Consider the following 21,097-nt stretch of genomic DNA (forward strand, 5'->3'; position numbering starts at 1 on the left):
CAACAAAAAAGGTTTGTATTGGGCAGAGGTGGCTAGGTGCAAACGAGGGCAGGGTTCTTGCAACCTAACAGCAGGTACAGTGCTGAAATTTCCCTCTTCTGTTAAAGGTTCAGGAACTGCCTTCCCCTCCTTTTTTTTGCAGAAATTTTGTATTTATGCAGCCTCTGAGATGGGGGGAAGAATCTGCAGTCTTCCTGATGCTAATACAACTTCTACTCTTCCTAACCATTGACCATATTTTATGAGACGGATGGGAGTTAAGAGTCCAGCAACATCAGGATCACAGATCCACACACCACCCCCTGCTGCCTACACGGTAGCTAGAAACTGTGTTGCAAACCTGTTATGTACTGAGTTGAATAGGATCCAAACTGCAGCAGTCTGATTGGTCCTAGAACAATAGGATTCAGAATGCAGCAGTCTGATTGGTCCTAGAACAATGCAGCAATATGATTGGTTGGCAGGAACCACCCAATCATGCTCCAGATAGAAGTGAATCCACAACCTGATTGGCTTACAGTAGAATTCCGGAATTAGCCAATCATGTGCAGCCCATTGTGTAAATAATGTATATAAAGCAGATACCTTGAGGGGACTTTCATTCATTCCTCCTCACCACTATGAGCTGAATAAAGAGCATGAAATCACTTTGCGACTCTGAGTATATTTCAAAACCATAAATAGCCTCTGTTATAAATGCCATCGCACCAATCTCAGACAAGTTACACTCTTGCAAACGCAACTCCTGCATTTGTACCAGTACTTTCTCTATTGAATTCTGTTTAAAATATCAGTCCTCAAAAGATATGACACTATGCTAAAGAAGAAAATCTCTCTGTAGGGATGGGATTAACATGAATCTGCCTAATTTACTCTTCTTGACTAATAATAATAATAATAATAATAATAATAATAATAAAATTTTATTTATATCCCGCCCTCCCCAGCCAAAGCTGGGCTTAGAGCGGCTAACAACAACAAAAATAGCACAGTTTACATAAAATCAGAGTCAATTAATTGAAATACATTCTAAAATCAATTCAAATTAATGGCAACCATTAGGCTAGAGTTCTAATGAGGATTACAGAAGGAGAGAGGTCAGGCTGTGTCTTGGCCAAGGGCCTGGTGGAACAGCTCTGTCTTGCAGGTCCTGCGGAAAGATGTCAAGTCCCGCAAGGCCCTAGTCTCTTGTGACAGAGTGTTCCACCAGATCGGGGCCACAGCCGAAAAAGCCCTGGCTCTGGTTGAGGCCAGTCTAACCTCCCTGTGGCCCGGGATCTCCAATATGTTTTTATTTGAAGACCGTAAGGTCCTCCGTTGGACATACCAGGAGAGGCAGTCCCGTAAGTATGAGGGTCCTAGGCCGTATAGGGCTTTTGAAGCAGCCATACTCCAAAATTCACACAACTCTGAATTGTGCAGTGCAGTTCTCCAACCCAAAAATGTGTACAAAATCATGTATATTCGTTTTTCTTCTTAAAGTTGTATCACTATGCTTGAAAGTAAGCCCCACTGAACTCACTGGGGACTTCCTCCTGAGTACACGTGCCTAGGGATCAGGTTGTAAGAATCAGGCTGCAATCCTACACGCATATATCTGGGAGTAGACCCCACTGATCTTGCTCCTCTGGTCAGCTAGTATTTGGTCATCTACACAGGTCCCCACTAGCAATGCTGCGCATTTCCCTCCATGACATAGACACTTGAGCACCTCCATCCTGTAGGAGGAACCATAAGCAAGAGAAAGAGACGGATTCGACCCTTTCCTACCCAGAGACACAGTTAAAAACATCTTCACAGGCTCTGACTTAGCAGCCCTCCGATTACTCCACGCATTGGGGGGGGAGGGAGGGAAATGGGTTGGGTTTTTTTTAAGGGTAAATAAAGCAGGTATTTGCAGTGCATTGAAATAATCATGCTCTTCATCTCCCACCCACAAAATTATTTACTCTCAGGAGGGTGATCCTGATCCTGTTCCCTTGCCAGACATGTATATATGTGTATGTATGCATGTATGTATGTGTGTATACATACATATATACATATACATATATATATATGTATAATGTATATCTAAATCAGTGGTTCCCAACCTTTTTTGGCCATGCCCCACCTAAGCATCTCTAAAACCTTGATCCCCCCACCGTGACATATACCGTAATTCTTATTATTCAAAAAGTGAATTCCTATTCACGTGGGGGAAGCCTAAAAGGCCATTAACTGTTAATAACTCATCCTCAAATTGCCCCCCTTAAAAAAATCAAATTGCCCCCCTGTGGGGCGTGTGCCCCACAACGGGAACCACGGATCTAAGTATGCTATTTATCAGTATATATATATATATTAAAGGTACAGACGATGAAAAGCCCCACGATGCCTTGCATATGGCAATGAAGGCGTTCAACTGAGTACCCGAAGTGGAACTAAGGAATGCAAAGCTCTTTGGGCATCTTGTTCTTCCTGCACTTCCGGTGCGGCGACTTCCGCTTTCCTATCTCTATGGCAAAAGCCTTGTTCCCGTTGGCGGAGAGAGAAAGAAGGGCGCTGTGAATCTCTCCCGTTCCTTCCGGCGCGGCTCTTTCGTTGTGGAGGCGCTCTAGGCCCAGCAGCTGCGCCTCTATGCTGCGGGGCGGCGCGTGTTCCTCATAGAGCAGCCTCCGCCGCTTCCTCTCTTCCGGGGTGGGCGGGAGGCGGCGGTGATGATGGCGGACGGGGAAGGCGGCTTAGACCCCGAGCCCTGCGCTCCTCACCTGGAGGCGGAAGGCGAGGCCGCTGGGGACAGCGAGCTGGACTCCGGGCTGCCCCTAGACGCCGACGGCTACGTCCTGTACAGGTATGTACGAATGTCGTGTTTTATATACATATATACATGGGTCTTACTTATGAGTAGACGTGCAAAGGACTGTGCTCCAAAACTTAGTTATATATGGAGAGAAAGAGAGTGTTTTGGAGCGCAGTCCTTTGCATGTCTACTCATAAGTAAGCCCCATGAAGTCCAATGGCATCGACCCCTAGGTAAGCGTGCTTAAGATTGTAACCTCGGGATGCCTCTTTTGTTGTTGTTTAGTCGTGTCCGACTCTTCGTGACCCCATGGACCAGAGCACGCCAGGCACTCCTGTCTTCCACTGCCTCCCGCAGTTTAGTCAAACTCATGTTTGTAGCTTCGAGAACACTGTCAAACCATCTCATCCTCTGTCGTCCCCTTCTCCTTGTGCCCTCCATCTTTCCCAACATCAGGGTCTTTTCCAGGGAGTCTTCTCTTCTCATGAGGTGGCCAAAGTATTGGTGTCTCAGCTTGACGATCTGTCCTTCCAGTGAGCACTCAGGGCTGATTTCCTTCAGAATGGATAGGTTTGATCTTCTTGCAGTCCATGGGACTCTCAAGCGTCTCCTTCAGCACCATAATTCAAAAGCATCAATTCTTCGGCGATCAGCCTTCCTTATGGTCCAGCTCTCACTTCCATACATCACTAGATGCCTTTTTTATGAAAGCCCAAAGCCCCAAACCTGCTGTTTGGTTTATTGCTAGGTTTGTGTGTATTTTGTATTTTGAGTTTGGTTGTTTTAGTAAGTCTGGGTGTAAATGTACAGATAAATGAATGAAACAGATTCACCTAAGCAAGGCTTGGGTTTTTAAAATGAAGGATGCCCAGGTGTGTTTGGATATAGCATCCTCCACTTTCCTGGGCCTCCTTATTACTGGAGAGGGGCTGATCGCTGTGCTTAGCATAGATGGAGAGACACTCTGAATTTTATAATGTCATGAAATATGTGGTTGAAAATAGGGGAATTGTGGTTGGGGTGCAGGGCAGTGGGGAAATTGCCTAAAGGAATCATGGAGTGCTGCCCGCATGTGCGAACCAACCTTGGTTTTTAGGCAGTAGCTCTGAACAATATATGCCCTAGTATTTCATACTTTCCTCTTGGTTGTCAAATTATGATTATTATTATTTTTTACAGGGATAGGAAGGAGTGGGCTGATGTTGAGCCCGTACCTCAAGATGATGGGCCAAATCCAGTAGTCCAGATCATATATAGTGAAAAGTGTAAGTTTCAAGTTCTTCAGTTAAAAAATAAAAGTGGTATGCCCACCTAACTAGAAGTGTAGCCATAGAAAGGTGATTCATTGTTCATTACTATTGTCTTTATGGGAATTCAGAAGTAGAACCGACAGAGTAAGTCAATTAGGATGATTCAGGTCATGAAATAGGGTGTGAGATTAGAACTTCACTTGCTACTAGCACTTAGGTGGAGCTGAAGATTGTTTACAACCCCACCCACATATTAGAAAGCTATCATTAAAGCTTCATGTATATGAGAAGCTGGGATACACATTTAAACCTTATTTGATGCTTGATTGCCCTGGGTTTCTTCAGAACAAAATACCATCAATAAAGAGTTGTCAGAGTTATTGTTTTTAGTAGATCATCTAGATGCAGATAAATCAGTAGCTTTAATGCTTGTTAATGCTGCTGTTTCAGCAAGAAAAAGCAAGCTGCATTAGGTACTTCTGTGTTTGATACACAAACGTACCAAAAGGGTATTTACGTTTTAGGTGCATTTTCCAGATTACTGTACCTTCAATGGGTGGGGGTGGGTTTAAAACAATATTTCTGTAAGCTAAGAGGTTTTCTTACAATCAAGCAGTATATAAGTTTTGTTAAGTAAATAAAACACAATAAGTAAAAAAAAAAATAGAGAGAGAAAGAGAGGACAGGTTTCTTTCTCCTCTGAACCTTCAATCCAAGTGTCGACAGTGGGAGTGACAAAGCAGGAGGAGGGGAGGCAAAGTTAACGACAAACTTTAACAAGTTAACTTCAGCTGAAAATGGTAATTAAAGGTTAAAGCCATTTTGAAGAAGGATTTAAAGGAAGAGGTTGGGAGGTGACCAAAGAGAGAGAGACTCAAACTGTGTTGGTTTTCTGAGAAAGAGTTCCAGGCATAAGGGTGAACAGGCAGAGTTGATGAAGAAAGCTGTGTGGCCTGTGTGGCACATCCCTTGCTCTTGATCTGGAAGCCACAGTTACTGTAGAATGCAGCAGAGCAAGACCCTGTCAGCATATAACACCTGAGCTGGGAGACCTGCGCTGCTTGCCGGTTTGCTAGCAGGCCAAGTTCAAAGTGTTACTATTATTGTAGAAAGCCCTTAACAACTTGGAACCAGGTTACCTGCAAGATGGCCTTATCCCATATAGACCCACTTGGCTGCTTCGAACTGCGGAACTGGCACTGTTACAGGTGTTGCATCATACTGAAAATGGCTTAGGGTGCCAAGAATTGGAGAAGGGAAGATCACAGGCAAGGACGGGGCAGGTAATAAGGGCAGGGAGAGGGTGGGGCAAAGCAGTGGAGAGCTCTAAAGGCCACAGGGCGTTTATGCTGGATAGGGAGCCAGTCTAGGGAGGCCAGGGTATAAGCCATCAGGGATGTGAATGGTTTTGCCAGTAGAAGTTTGGGAAGAGATGAGAAGATCTTTGTTCTTCGAGGAGGATAAGACAATTGATGGTCATGATGGCTGGTGTACTGCCTCCAGCAATGGCCCTGGTATGCCTCTGAACACCAGTCGCTGGGGAAGACTGTTGTTGTGTTCATAGCCAGCTTGAGGGATTCCCATAAACATCTGGTTGGCCACTGTGAGAACAGGATTGTGGACTAGATGGGTATTTTGGCTTCTTCTGACCCAGAAGGAAGGCTAGAGAGTGATTTGACATAAAGTGATTTCTCTCTCTCTCTCTCTCTCTCTAGTTAAAGATGTATATGATTACTTCCGGGCTGTTCTGCAATGTGATGAAAGGAGCGAAAGAGCTTTCAACTTAACGGGGGATGCCATTGATCTTAACGCTGCGAACTACACTGTGTGGTATGTAGTGATGATGAATCTGTCATTTATTGTTAGGTGGGAATTGCTGAGTATACATGAAGAAAACCAGAAGTTGAGTCTGAATTTCTTTTATTTTTGTGTGGAATCTCTAATATTTGGGTAATTTTTATCTGAATAGCTTGATTAAAATGCATTTTTAACTAAGCAGTGAAACTGTGCTAAAATGCTACCTCTCCAGACCTTGTTGCAAAATAAGTGAGTAGACTTTTTCCTTGCAGAAAATTATTGCTCATGTGAGACTTGTATACCATGAGACATGATTGCCATTAATGCATGGCATTGTAACCTTGAGGTTGGATTACTGTCATGAGCTCTAAGTTTGGCTGTCTTCTTTAAAAAAAAATGTCCAGAAACTGCAGGTGATCCAACATGTAATGGCTAGACTCCCTACTGGAAGAAGCTGGGGGAGAACCATGCAATATCTGTCCTTCAACAGCCAATGATTGCTGGCCTCGATGAGAAGTGCTGGTGTTCACTTTAAAATCTCTGAATGGCTGCACCAAGGCCACCTGAAGGAGCAGGTCCTCCTGAGTATTCTTCTTTGGGTCTCGCATTTTGCTGAAGAATATTTTTCTTGTCTGATTATTGTTTTTTCTTCTGCAGGCATTTCCGCAGGGTTCTTCTGCAGTCCCTGAACAAAGATCTACACGAGGAACTCAATTATATCACAGCTATCATTGAAGATCAGCCAAAGAATTATCAAGTCTGGTAATGTCTGGCTCCTTTCTGATAAGGAAAGTTATTTCCCTTGAAAGGAAATGCCCACTTGCTTGGTCTTGGCTGTCTTTTCTAAATTACAAGTGCAGAATCCTTACATGGAGACCATTGTAGATGGCAAGAATGCTTAAGATGAGGAGGGTTTTGTTTATATGATGACACGACATACATAATACGTTTTGCAGAAATGCCAGTATTGTAAATGCTTATAGAAAAAAAAAAAGAAAGTAGGAGTGTTTGCAAACATGCACAAACAGCAACAGAAGGGGGGGACGGGACCCAAAGCAACATTTCATTGGCCATTTTCTGTGTATAACTTGAGAAGAATTACAGTGGTGTATGTTAATATATTATGAGGTATGTTAATATATTATAAAGTCAGTTGCAGCAAACCAAAAAGATTTCGGGGGGGGGGGCAACACAAACTCACAGTCATATAAATTCAAAATTCTTTATAAACATTCTGAATGAAAAACAACAATAATTTGATGTCCACATAAATGCTTTGAGAAGGTGAACAAAATGTCCTTATAAACCAAGCTACTAGGTCCATCAAGAATTACTAGTCTATGAAAATGGTCAAAAGCCTACTTACTAGTTCTTCATAGCATAACAAATAACATTACCTTTGTAAACTTCCCTGTCTGATCACCTTTGTGCAGTTTGTGCTCGCCATAGATAACTAGGCTGATGGCTGTTTTCATGGCTACCTTTGTCCCTCTTTATTTGTTCTTGGTTTGAATATGGCAGGCTGGCAGATGCTTTTTGACTGTGTTCTCGGTCTGTTTCCTTTCCCACCCCAGGCTCAGTTTGACACAACAGCCTGCATTTCTTTTTCCTCATTTGCTAAGGGTCCAACAATAGCTGAAACCCAGAAGGGCAGCCTAAGCCCAATGAGGCTGCTTTAGTCCAGCAGTAGAACTGGTAGCTTACACTGTTGCAGCTGCAGCATCTTCCGGCACTTGACAAGGCAGGGCAGCGTCATGTGGCTCTTGTAAAGTGCCTGAAAATCCTTTTGTTAGCAGGAAAGCTGTGGGCAAGAGTCTGTTGGTTTTCCTGAGATGACATGCTAAGACTGCATGCATTGGGGTGTTGCATCTGTGGGTGGGACTCTGTGTCCCATCTGATTAATGGCTATTAATACTTTGCACAGAAGACGTGGCAAATTCAGACACGTACATCACTTGCATGCTGGCTGTGGCATCAAATGATGAAATTGTACATATGAATAAGCTAAGTGGATTAATCGCTGCAAGGACAGCTTTCTTTCTGCCTCGTATAAACTCAAAACACAATGCTCGTCAGTGGGTGCAACTTGCACTTTCAGCGGGAGAGTTGATAGAACATTGCGGCCTTTAGAAACAACCAAATATGACGATGTGCCACTCATTCAATTACCGTTCCATTGAACGTTTTTGTTTTCGAGTGCAAATGCCCATTATCCATCACTCTTGGCAGGATTGCATTTCAATAAAAAACGGCTAAACAGTAAACAGGCACTGAAGGGTTGCTGGGTTTTTAAAAAAATGGTAAAGGGACCCCTGACCTTAGGTCCAGTTGTGAACAATTCTGGGCTTGTGGTGCTCATCTCACTTTATTGGCCGAGGGAACTGGCATACAGCTTCCGGGTCATGTAGCCAGCATGACTAAGCCGCTTCTGGCAAACCAGAGCAGCGCACGGAAGCACTGTTTACCTTCCCGCCGGAAGGTAATTTATCTACTTGCACTTTGATGTGTTTTCGAACTTCTAGGTTGGCAGGAGCAGGGACTGAGCAACAGGAGCTCACCCCGTCACGGGGATTCGAACCGCTGACCTTCTGATCAGCAAGCCCTAGGCTCTGTGGTTTAGACCACAGTGCCACCCACATTTTTTTTTTAGTTTTGTTTAAATAAGGATTTCTTTATGTTTTAGGCACCACAGACGAGTGTTGGTGGAGTGGCTGAAGGATCCATCCCAGGAACTTGAATTTATAGCAGACATTCTTAACCAGGATGCCAAGAACTACCATGCATGGCAGCACAGGCAGTGGGTCATTCAGGTATTTTGATGTTGCTCTTAGTAGCAAAATGCCCACTGATATTGTACATTGCAAGGAGCCCTGGGGAATGCCACTGGGAGTGGAATCCCTTCACCGATCACTATGGTGGGTAGAAGGCAGGTTTTGCCCCCTCTGCAATGTTGTTCCCATTTGCGTCACTTTTATTTCCGAACCTCCTAACTCTGGGAATGAATGGCAACCATTGACCAAACTGCTAAGGAAGCAAAAAGATGCCCCAAAATTTGGGTTCAGTTTCTTTGTCATACTAGAGTGTGACAGAATGTTGGGAACTGTTGTTTATGTATACAGGTTATTACTGCTTTGAAATGATTAATCAAGGTTGCATTGCAGGGGGTTGGACTAGATAACCCTTGGGGTCCCTTCCAACTGTGATTATAAGTAATTAATCTCATGACTAATGGTATTCTCACGACATGACTCTCATGACATTCTCCTGTGTATGGTATTCAAGATGCTATACCATGTCTGTATTTTTGCTTTTCTCATGGGCATCTTGGCTTGCTAAAAGCTGTCTTGTTGTCCAGACATTGTTCTGTTCATCCTGAATTTTTTTGCTGACTAACTCTTAAAATCTAGAATTGCTTCAGTTGCGGCTGTGGAAATGAGGCTATTTCTCAAATGTACTTCCTCCTTCTAGCATTTCTCCTTTATTGTTGTGCTTTTAGGAATTTAAACTGTGGGATGATGAACTAGAGTATGTGGAACAGCTCCTGAAAGATGATGTCAGAAACAATTCTGTCTGGAACCAAAGATACTTTGTCATTTCAAACACAACTGGTTATAACGATCCTGCTGTTTTAGAGAGAGAAGTCCAGTAAGTAAAATTAATACTCAACTTCATTTGAGGCCATTTACACTTGTCACAGGCAGAAGGATACATCAGAGATGCTTGCTTATATATCCTTGCATGGTTTTTCTTTTGTTTTAGTATATTGGGTTTTACCATTAGATAAGGTAGCCTCTGCCAACCTGATGCCTCCTGATGTTTGGGACTACAACTCCCATCAGCTCCAACCAGCACAGCAGAGTTTGAGAGTTGTAGTCCTCAAACTTTGGAAGGCATCAACTTGGTGAAAGATGAGCTAAGGACATCAAAACTCATGCCCTTGGATTATTTTTGCCTTGGGAATAAATCTTTCTATAGTATTATCTTGAGATATTCCCCACTATTTTTTTTCTTTTTAAAAAAAGAATCTGTAGAACATCTTTTCCTTGGTAGGAAATTTGTTTATGGGAGAGAAGACATTTTTAGTTGAAAGACATATTTCCACACTTCTTTATCAAATACTCTGCTTTTCTTTTTCAGGTTTACCCTAGAAATGATCAAGATGGTGCCCCATAATGAAAGTGCTTGGAACTATTTGAAAGGGTGAGATAAATTTGTTAGCGGCTTTGGCTATTCTGAAGTGCAGAATATGCTAGTGTTTGTTATTTTATTTATTACATTTATATACCACCTTTAAAGGATGTGGGTGGCACTATGGGTTAAAACACAGAGCCTAGGAATTGCCGATCAGAAGGTTGGCGGTTCGAATCCCCGCGACGGGGTGAGCTCCTGTTGCTCGGTCCCTGCTCCTGCCAACCTAGCAGTTCAAAAGCAAGTCAAAGTGCAAGTAGATAAATAGGTACCGCTCCAGTGGGAAGGTAAACGGCGTTTCCGTGCGCTGCTCTGGTTCGCCAGAAGCGGCTGAGTCATGCTGGCCACATGACCCGGAAGCTGTACGCCGGCTCCCTCGGCCAATAAAGCGAGATGAGCGCTGCAACCCCAGAGTCGGTCACGACTGGACCTAATGGTCAGGGCTCCCTTTACCTTTTTACCACCTTTATCTTCCAAGGATCTCAACGTGGTGTTCATGGTTCTCCTCTTCCCCATTTCATCCTCACAACAATCTTGTGAGGTATGTTAGGCTAAGAGATGGTGACTGGCCCAAGGTCACCCAGTGAGTCCAACACTCTAACCCAGGGGTTAGCAAACCTTTTCAGCACAGGGCCGGTCCACTGTCCCTCAGACCTTGGGGGCGGACGGCGGACTATATATGAACAAATTATATGCCCCACAAATAACCCAGAGATGCATTTTTAAATAAAAGGACACATTCTACTCATGTAAAAACACGCTGATGGGCCAGATTTAGAAGGCGATTGGGCCGGATCCAGCCTTTGGGCCTTAGTTTGCCTACCCATGCTCTAACCATTATGCCACACTGGCTTGCTGCACTAATAGCAGGCCCAGGGTTCAGCTTCCTGAAAAATTTTGCTTTCATTTTTAAAACAAGTTTCCTGCCTTTCACCGCAGAGGTATTTGTGAATGTATGTGGGCGGTGCCTATTGCAGCCAATGCGGTTGTGGAATACAATTTCCTACGGTTGGTAAGCTCTAAGTGCATTTGTTTTGCCCCCATGACTAGCAAAACCAGAAGGAAATTGTGCAAAAGAAGACGAAAACGTAAATCTATTCAGTTTGCCTAATTGTTATAAGATGCAGAACCTATGCTTTTTTTCCATTTGTTTTTGACTGCATAACTTCCATATTTTTAGCACAGTGTACGTGGAGCCCTGGATATTTTGTAATTCCAGATATTTTGTAATTCCAGAGGCTGTAAGAAGGAGTTATTCCAAATGATTTTCTGCTCCCGGTTTTGGCAGGGGTAGCAAACCTTAACACAAGTAGAGGATGACTGAGTTGCAAAGCAGCGTGGAGTGCAGACACAAAATGGCTTGCAGAAGGGCTGTGTCCTCCATGCAGGTTTGCTAGAGGGGTGGAAGTTCTCCAAGTGCTTCAGGTGCTGTTGCATGTGCAGAGTGATATTGATCAGCTTCGGGTACCAGAGAAAGACTGCCACTACCCAGCTCTGGAGGCTTTGCGTTTAAGATCAGAAATGAAAATGTCACATTGTAGAGGAAGCACATACTGGTGAGGATGTGGTTGTCTTCAGGGTTGTTGTGTTTTTTTTAAAAAAATTAAAATCATGTAATTTTTCGAGCTGCCCCTAGCATTCAGGGATAGAAGTTGTGAAGAACTGTTGTTGTTGCATATTCTGTACATGGTGGGTGGGTGTCTTATATAATGTAAATGGCTTACATAAACATATTTATATTGGTGTAAGCCATTTTATTGCATAGAGCAAAGTGGTTTGCAGTCAGCATAATCTTCTTCTTTTTTTAAGGCTACAAAAAATAGAACGAGACCAGGAACCACAGTTCTGAAAGAGCCTATAGCCTTGGTTGTTGTTTGTTTCTTTAAAAAATAATTTTTATTAAATATTTTCTTGGTTTACAAAAGTACGTGCAATGTCTCTTTTTTCAGGTTGTAAAGTGTTTTCTGCAGATCAGTTTTGAGACATTAGCGTTGTGTACAGTCTAAGGTTGGGGAAGAAGAGAGGGAGGAGAGGAGGGGCGGGGTGGCGAAACTTATATTCTGTTACATAGTGTACGTGTGGGGTTTTGTGTCAGCATCAACTGAGCAGGTTCTCCTGCCTTGTTGAATTAAAGTTGTACCTGGTGCCCAGATGACATCTGGGAGAAGGCCAGTCGGATTGCACACGCCATGGAGTTCCAGATGTTGTTGGATTCCAGGTCTCCCAACCCCAGCCAGTATAACCTGTGGTCTGAGATGATGGAAGGTAGGGTCCAACAATGTCTGTGGAGCCACAGGTTCTCCAGCCATAGTGTAGACTTTAGTGCTGAGCAAATTGCCAAATCCTGCTTGGTCTGTTGAGGTGCTTTCCAGGGCCTTGTTTCATTTTCCAGGACTTTATCAGCTGTGCACGTTCCCTCTTGCACTTAGCTCATTGCCATATTTCAGGGGCAGGGGGATCTTGCCGCTTGTCCTCTGAATAAAGGTAAAGGGACCCCTGACCATTAGGTCCAGTCATGGCCGACTCTCATCTCGCTTTATTGGCCGAGGGAGCCGGCGTACAGCTTCTGGGTCATGTGGCCAGCATGACTAAGCTGCTTCTGGCGAACCAGAGCAGCACACGGAAACGCCATTTACCTTCCCGCTGGAGCGGTACCTATTTATCTACTTGCACTTTGACGTGCTTTCGAACTACTAGGTTGGCAGGAGCAGGGACCGAGCAACAGGAGCTCACCCCATCGCGGGGATTCGAACCGCCGACCTTCTGATCGGCAAGTCCTAGGCTCTGTGGTTTAACCCACAGCGCCATCCGCGTCCCTCTTAATACCTGGCACTGATTCATGATACTGGTTGAGATGGGTTGTAGGTTAATGATACCTGACACTATTTGTAGTTGCTTGCTTGCTTATCATTTTATATAGGCCATAGGAGATTTCCACGTTCTGTAGGAAGCGTCAGATTGGTAAATATACAGCAAATCGTGTGGTGACCGCATGCAAATGAAGTGTGGCGTTCACAGCTGCATTTTATTTCAGGATCCTGCAGGATCGTGGCCTTTCGAAACATCCAAACCTCTTAGGACAGCTACTGGAATTGCAGCCAAGTCATAGTTCCCCCTACCTGATTGCCTTTTTGGTGGACATATATGAAGATATGCTGGAAAATGAGTGTGAAAACAAGGAAGAAACTCTCAGCAAAGCATTAGAGGTTAGTTTTTAAAAGTTGTTCAGCCCTCTGTGTTACCCTTTCAATAGACTAGTTGCAATAAGCAGATGGGGAACTCAATCTTTTCTCCAGTCTTCTGTAGAATTTAATCTCACCTGTGGATAAATAATCTGTCAGTTTGAATGTGGTAGCACCAACTTTTGGTACCGCAGACAAATTTAGTGAAAGGATAGTGATTTTTAAATTGACATAATTGCAGAATGTTATCCATTTTTGCAGAATTGAAAATTGGACAGAAATGCCACAGACCACTTCTCTGCCATGCACTGCAGTCTGGAAGTTATAATTCTGAGGAAAATACTTGTTTAAGATGCAGTATTAATATGCTGTATAACTACTGTGACTATTACTTTCATGCATGCTGATTATCAGATTGCTAACTATTTAATCCCAGCTACAAAGGAAATGTAAAAATTAAAGGGGTTTCAGTTTTTATGTAACCATTTTGCCTCTTTCCATATATGCTGTTCTGTACAGCAGCTGACTCTCATTTCATCCCTAAAATATGCGCTCAGAACTTTTGACTTATTGTTAAAGGCTTTCAGCCATCTGCGATCAGTCAACACATGAGGGACAGGATTTGCCTTTCTGTCTAGATTCAGCACTATTTATTATTATTATTTTGGTTAGAACCGTGGCAGTTTTTTTTTAAAGGCTTGGTTATAACCTGTGGTACATTGAGAAATGCAGTCTTCAGTTGACAAAAAAACTAGACTGGAAGGGTTGGAAAGCTGTATTTTAGTGTCCATTAAGAGAATTAGGCTTGTATTTTATCCTGCCATGTAGGAGAGAGAACTTTGTGTATTTCATTTGCTTTGCCAAATCTTAAAAGCCAGGCTGAGCTGCCAGATTATCTGGATAGAGTATTTTGCTTTGAGAAAAGGAAAGTCTTTTTTTTACATGCTGATAAAGCCCTCTACCAACTTCCTTTGCACTTCAAAAGATGCCTTTTAATTATTATACTATTATTACAATATTGTATAAACAGTGAAAGTGCAGGTCCCTGCCCAGTGGTGCTTACACTTTAGAAATAGAGAAAAGGGAAGCAACAGAAGGAGGTTAGGAAAACTGAAACTGGTAGGGGAATACAGTAATGTGAATGAATACTCCCGTTGTACATCATTCCACTTCATTGTTGGTGTGTATGGGCCTTGGGGGGAAATGCTAAAGGTTGTATTCATAATTAGGTGACAAAATAGTGAACTGACCCGCTTCATTCTGCAAGAGATGGGATGGGGTATATATAAATGTAATACCTTGCTGCATATACTAAGCCTTCTCCTTTCTTTTGGAGATAACAATTGATTTGCCATTTCAGGACGTTGCCACTGGTACTCTGTGTGTGATGTTCCCAAAGGAACATGAATTACTGTTAACTATTTTTTTTTTCTGAGCAAAATAAATACCCACTTACAATCTACCCCATAAAACAATTGGTTTTTCTCGTTGGGGGTAAGTTTGCACCCTGGTCGGTGTTATATTTTAAGGTGTAAAGATACCCTAAATATGTTTCCTTTGTGTTGCCCTGCTGACTGTCATTTCATCACCTCGGCTAAATTTCTGTTCTTTGCTGTACCTTAAGATTTCTTTCTTTCTGCTGGAAAAGAATTCTAAATCAGTTAGCATGGAGTGGGTTGGAAATTGGAAGATTGTTGGGTATTTACTACTGGAGAATCGATAGTGAATTCCATTACTTGTCTCTCTTCAATATTTCAAGATAAATATCACTGGTGAATACCACACATAACTACTACATCAGGCTTTCTAAGGGCACTGATGAGTATTCCCCAGGAAAACAACAGCAGAGGATTCCATCCTTTTTGGGTCAAAAAATATTATAGAAACTTTTATAAATAAAATCATTGGCTTAAAAACAATCCCTGTAGAATTAGTCTTGATAAATCTTGGTTAGGTTAGGATTCCACTGCTGAAAAATATAAAATAGTTCTGGCAGGGGCTGATGGGAGTTGGAGTCCAAAACATCTGGAGGGTTACCATGTTGTGGCACGCTGGGCAAGATTAAACCCATAGTTTGACTTGGCAGAATGTAGCTTCAGATCCATACACCTGCTTGACCCAGCAGAGTTCTTCCAGTTCCACTATCCAGTGTTGTCTTCTGGTCTGTTGCAGGTTTCCAGAGCAGGGAACTGCCTTTCTGCTTATATTGGCAAAATATGGCCATGAGCGTTTGGGGTGCTATATAATAAACAAAATGGCGGGTGTAAACCATGCAAACTGTCCAAACTTGTAATTCTCCTTTCTGTAGCTATGTGAAATCCTGGCTAAAGAAAAAGACATAATCCGGAAGGAGTACTGGAGATACATTGGACGGTCCCTTAAGAGCAAACACAGCCCAAGTGAGGAGCAGAATGTGCCAACTTACGATGATCCGCAGTAACTCCATGTTAAAGCAGGAAAGAATATGACATTCGGCTCTGGGTGAACTACAAGAACTTTAAGAGTGGAGATAGCTAGGCAGGCAATTAAACAGAGTGATGTTCTCCACCCCTTCCCAAAATATGTTGCAACTCTACATTACTACAGAGGTATTGCTTCTAATCTCACCAGGAGTGTAAGGCACTCTCGATAACATACTGACCCCTGGTTACTGCTGCTGTACAGGTTAACTGTGGGGGTGGTCCAAAGCACTGTGCATTTAAAAAAACACTTAGCAATTACTTGAATTGTACCAAATAAAGGAATTGTTTTCTTCATTTTATGTGAATAATGCTGTACTAGTGATTTTAATGCCCTAAATTGGTTCCCAGTCTTGGCCTCCGCAGAGTGGCCCCTGTTTTCATAAAGCAAGTGCATGTAAGATTCTGAAAGTATTTGAGTTGGATTGCAGAGTCCTCGTTTACAGTGGATTTATGGAGTAACTTAATTTCAGTTACTTGAAGGAATGAAGTTGTATATCTGAGCAGCTATGCAACACTGACGTGTGTTTTCATTGTATCCAACTAATGCCATCAATAATTTGTATTAAAAGATATAGAACTTGTACAAGGACTTGATGTGTGTTTTGAGATTTGGATTTTCTTTAAAAAGAAAGAAAGAAATGGTGTCCCATACAAAGTGGGAATGGCGATGCTGTTGTGAACTCACTGCTAGTTTTGCAGTGCAGGGAAAATGCCTGATCTTGCCACCTTGGCAGCCAGCCTTGCAACAAACCCACTCTATATAGTACAGTACAGTCAAACCTCAGCTCCTGAATGGCTCCATTTTCGAACGTTTCAGCTCCCAAACGCTGAAAACCTTTGAACGTTCTAGCTCTAGCAACCAATCGGAAGCTGCTCCTCGGTTGTCTAACATTTCGGAAGCCGAACGGGTTATTTATATGCCACTGTTCATCTGAGGATCACAGAAGCTAAACCAAGAACAATTCTGGATTATTCCACCTCAAACCCAATATGAGTTTGCAAACCGTGATTCTCTTTCTGGGACAAAATCAACATTTTCTTTCGCTGGGACTATATTGAGTGTGCATGGGGCTTCCCCTCCATTTAATCTTAATATCCTAGAGCTGGATATTTCTGTGTAATCTACCTTCCAAACATCCTAACGGAAGCATCTTACCACTTAAGTTAATGAAACCATGGGGCATAAGAATGTTTCACTCCAGCATGTGGAATTTGAGAGTACTTTAGCATCTAATACAGTACTCATATATTTTGTCTTCCCAAAGGGCCATGGCAATGGAGCCATAAAGCTGCCCTTCGTAAAAATGGCTGTCCACTTTCCTATATTCTTTGAGGCCAGGCTGCCACTAGCAAAGATGGCCACTTTTTTTTTTTTGCTTCCAAGAGGACCAGATCAAAAAATGTCCTGAGAGAAGAGTGTCACAATTTGGTTAGGGGAAACTGGGTAGAAAAATCACTGGAGGGAAAGAGTAGGCAGTGAAATGCAAGAAAGGAACAACAAGAAGTACTGTGGCATCTTAATGACTAACTCTTATTGTGGCTGAAACAAAATAAAAAAATTCCTTCTAGTAGCACCTTAGAGACCAACTAAGTTTGCTATTGGTATGAGCGTTTGTGTGCATGCATATAGTATGCATAATACAGTAGTCCACAAAAGTTTATGCACTACTATAATAAATTTGTTAGCTCTAAGACACTGTAAGTCTTTCTCTGGTTTTTATTGCAAGACACTAACACACAGCTACCCCACTAGAAAAAGAGATAGGCGTTGGAAAGGATACGGGAAATGGGCAATAGGTCTTCAGAGGTGTGAAGAAAAATGAGTGGGGTTGATGAAAAGTTTGGGGTAATCAGGGACAATGAGAATCAATGCATGGCGCTAAAAATATGGAAATTTAGCCTATTGGAATTATTTATAAATAAATCAAAATATACCTTGTGCCTCAGCCCTTGAAGGGCCTGCCAAGACGTTCGTGACATGGGCAGTCACAGACACACAGTGACACCAGCAGCCTCCAAGTAGGATGGGGGGAATGGAAGGTGGTGGGTGCCCTCGTGTGCAAAGGTATACCTAGGGATTGGTTAGGTTGGCCCCTACCAAAGGTGCAGGCCCAGGGGGTTGCAAAAATGGTGCCTCTTACTCTGGTTTGGAGTGCCTAGGAACCCGCCCGCCCATCCAAGCACTCCGTGAACTGCTTTGCCTCGTTGGGTGGCTAACATCTCCTTGCCAAGCGCCCAAGGGAGCCTAAATATGCCTCCGGTCATGCGTCAATATATAAGCTTGTTTTTTTTTAAAAAAAACAACTACCTATTTATTTTCAGCGGTTGATGTGCGCTATTAAAACAGAAGTACTGTATCATTGTTGCCTACCCCCCATATTAATCTTACATGAAATCTTTGTTTATGTAGGATTGATATTCTCATATCCTGGTTTTGGCTTTATACCATAGCTAGCTATATCTTATCCTTCTCCCTTTGTAGTGTTGATCTTTCAAATAATATAGCAGCAACAGCACAGCAAAGTTTGCACCATTGTAATTATTTCAATTCCCCCCACAAAAGTACACTGGCAATTGAAGAAATTCAACATACTACTTTGATTAAACTTGCCTTTTGTCACAAAGCTGTTATTATGGAGGACCATTTTGAGAATTGAGTGAGGGGGCCGACACTTCAAAACCCATCCCATAAAATGGCCTGACAGAAAATTCTGCCACAGGCTTCTCCACAGCTTTTTTGCTGCTATATTGGCAGTTGTTTGAGAAGTCAGCATCTTGCAGTTGGTCAGATTTGGACCAGAACAAAATTAATAAATGGTGCGAATCCTGTTCTTCTGGATTTACTTGGACTTCCAATACATTTTCTGAGGTCCCAATTTGTTGCAAATGGTCACAAACGATAATGCAACACAACCACATATTACACGTGTTCACCTCATGCAAATTCAACCATGCATGCTCAGCCAGAAAAAAAGGGGTGAGCCATCAGGAAAAAAAGCACAGGAAATCCCACTTGCCCTTCCACTCATCAAACAGCCTCAGAGTAAGTGTGGTCCCCTCACTGAGCATGGTTAGTGATTAAAGAACAGTGCAACATTACCCCAAAACGTAAGTCACCTATCTGTATTGGTGTGCAGCTGAAGAGCCAGCAATGTTTCAAAGCTGGAGGAAAAACTTGTTGTGCTGGACTTACTGAGGGATGGCATGTCGATCTGCGTTGGTTCCACAACTACTTTGTCCTGGAGATTAAGTGGTACCTTGCGGAGAAAGAACTTGACCAAGTGTTGCTGTTTGTAGACAATGCTCCTGGTCACTGCACTGTGCACATACAGTGGTACCTCAGTTTATGAACTTAATCCGTTCCGGAAGTCTGTTCTTAAACCAAAACTGTTCTTAAACTGAGGCATGCTTTCCCTAATGAGACCTCCTGCCACCAGGGTCCTTACAGTTCGGATTCCGTTCTTAGACCGAGGTAAAGTTCGCAAACCGGGACACTACTTCCAGTTTTGCAGAGTTCGTAAACCGAATCGTTCGTAAACAGGACTGTTCTTAAACTGAGGTATCGTGTAGTAATGTTGAAGTTGTCTTTCTCTCTCCCCCCCCCCCCATATCACCTCCATCATCCAACCTGATGAGCAAGGTTTTATTTGCTGTTTCAAGGCAACTTACATAGGCTTACATCCTCATGGGTCCATAATGCTAGGGGTGCTGATCCCAGTCTTAATGCGATTGAGTGTTGGAAGGCCTTTAACATTACCAATTGCATCACATATATTAAGCAGGCTATGGATGCAATCAAGCCCGAATCAGTCAATGCATGTTGGCGAAACTTAAGGAAAGAACGTGTGAATGATTTTAAGGATTTCCCTACTATTGACAATGAAGTGGAATTGTTCAGATGGCCAGGCAAGGGATCGGTGATGGCTTCACTGATACCCTTGAGGAAGAAATTGAAGAATTAATTGAGGGACAAAGAGTAACATTGACTAATGAAGTGTTAGAGGAGCTGATAAAATTATGAACAAAAGAAGATGAGGGTGATGAACAGGGTGAGCCAGCAAGTTGGAATCTACATAAATTAGTTGAAGTGAAATGCTTGAATAATTTAACTGCTATGATCCCTCTATGGAATAAAGGCTCAAAATCACACATGCTGTTACAGACACTTTGAGATCATACCAAAAGTGTTTATTTTATTTAATATTACATTTATATTCCATCTGTCCCCCAAAGAATGCACGGTGGCATACAGACTTCTCCTCTGCCCCATTTTATCCTCATAACGAACCTGTGAGGTAGGTTAGGTTGAGCCTATGACTGTCCCAAGATCATCTACAGAGCTTTATGCCAGCTTGAACCCTTGTCTCCCAGGTCCTAGTCCAACCCTCTAGCTGCTTCACTCTTCCACAGTGTGAATATATATGTGAGGACCCACTACACTACTTTTACCTGTAAACAAGAAAATGGATTAAGAGAAGGATTTGCAAGTGTAAATATGTCTCCGACTCTGAGTTTGAAATTCTAGTGGATTTCGAGACATAAATATATATGGGTTTTTTTGGGTGGGAGGGGTGCTCTTTGATTTAAAAAACCCACACAACTACCCACAGCCAGGGCAGAAAACTGATCAAGAGTAACAGTGTGAGAGGGGAAATTAGCAAACAGGAAGGAGTAGCCAATATCACAGAAGACAGAATTGGGATTCAATGTGACCTTAACAGATTGGAGAGGTTCTGCACTTAGGCAGGAAGAACCAACTGCACAAATATAAGATGAGAGACACCTGGATTGCCAGTAGTACATATGTGAAAAGGATCTAGGGATCTTAGTAGACCACAAGCTTTGCATGAATCCACAGTGTGATGCAGCAGCAAAACAAGCTAATGCTGTTTTAGGCTGCATTATCAAGAAGTATAGAGTCCAGATCAAAGGAAGTCATAGCAATAATCTATTCTTCCTTGGTCAGACCAGACTAGGATTACTTTGCCCAGTTCTGGACACCACAATTTAATAAGGATATTGACAAGATGGACCTTGTGCAGATGAGGGTGACCAAGATGATCAAGGGTCTGGAAACCAAGCCTTACTGAGGAAAGGTTGAGGGAGTTTGGTATGTTTAGCCTGGATAAGAGGACTGAGAGGAGATTTGATAGCAATTTTCAAATATCTCAAGGACTTGTCACATGGAAGATGGTGCATGCTTTTTTTCTCGTGCTCTGGAGGCTAGGACATGAACCAATGGATTCAAGCTACCAGAAAAAAGAGATTCCTACCAGCAAGAGCTTTCTGACAGGAAGAGCTGTTCAATAGCGAACAGACTCCTAAAAGAGGTGGAAAGACTCTTTCCTTGGAGGTTTTTAAGCAGAAGTTAGATGGCCACCCATCATGCCTAATTTAGCTGCCATCCCTACATTGCAGGGGGGTTGAACTAGATGA

General features: G+C 42.7%; 1 protein-coding gene across 1 annotated transcript; it reads left to right on the forward strand.

Annotated features, from left to right (window-relative positions):
* Positions 1-2,518: 2,518 nt before the first annotated feature.
* Positions 2,519-16,250, forward strand: FNTA (farnesyltransferase, CAAX box, subunit alpha). Its single transcript, XM_083593807.1, has 9 exons — positions 2,519-2,833; positions 3,962-4,047; positions 5,748-5,862; positions 6,487-6,591; positions 8,513-8,639; positions 9,326-9,474; positions 9,967-10,029; positions 13,052-13,223; positions 15,508-16,250. The coding sequence occupies exons 1-9, from the start codon at positions 2,700-2,702 to the stop codon at positions 15,637-15,639; spliced, it is 1,083 nt and encodes a 360-aa protein (XP_083449933.1). The 5' UTR covers positions 2,519-2,699; the 3' UTR covers positions 15,640-16,250.
* The last annotated feature ends 4,847 nt before the right edge of the window (positions 16,251-21,097 follow it).

The sequence above is a fragment of the Podarcis filfolensis genome, assembly GCF_964270895.1.
Source record: "Podarcis filfolensis genome assembly, chromosome: 17".
NCBI lineage: Eukaryota > Metazoa > Chordata > Lepidosauria > Squamata > Lacertidae > Podarcis > Podarcis filfolensis.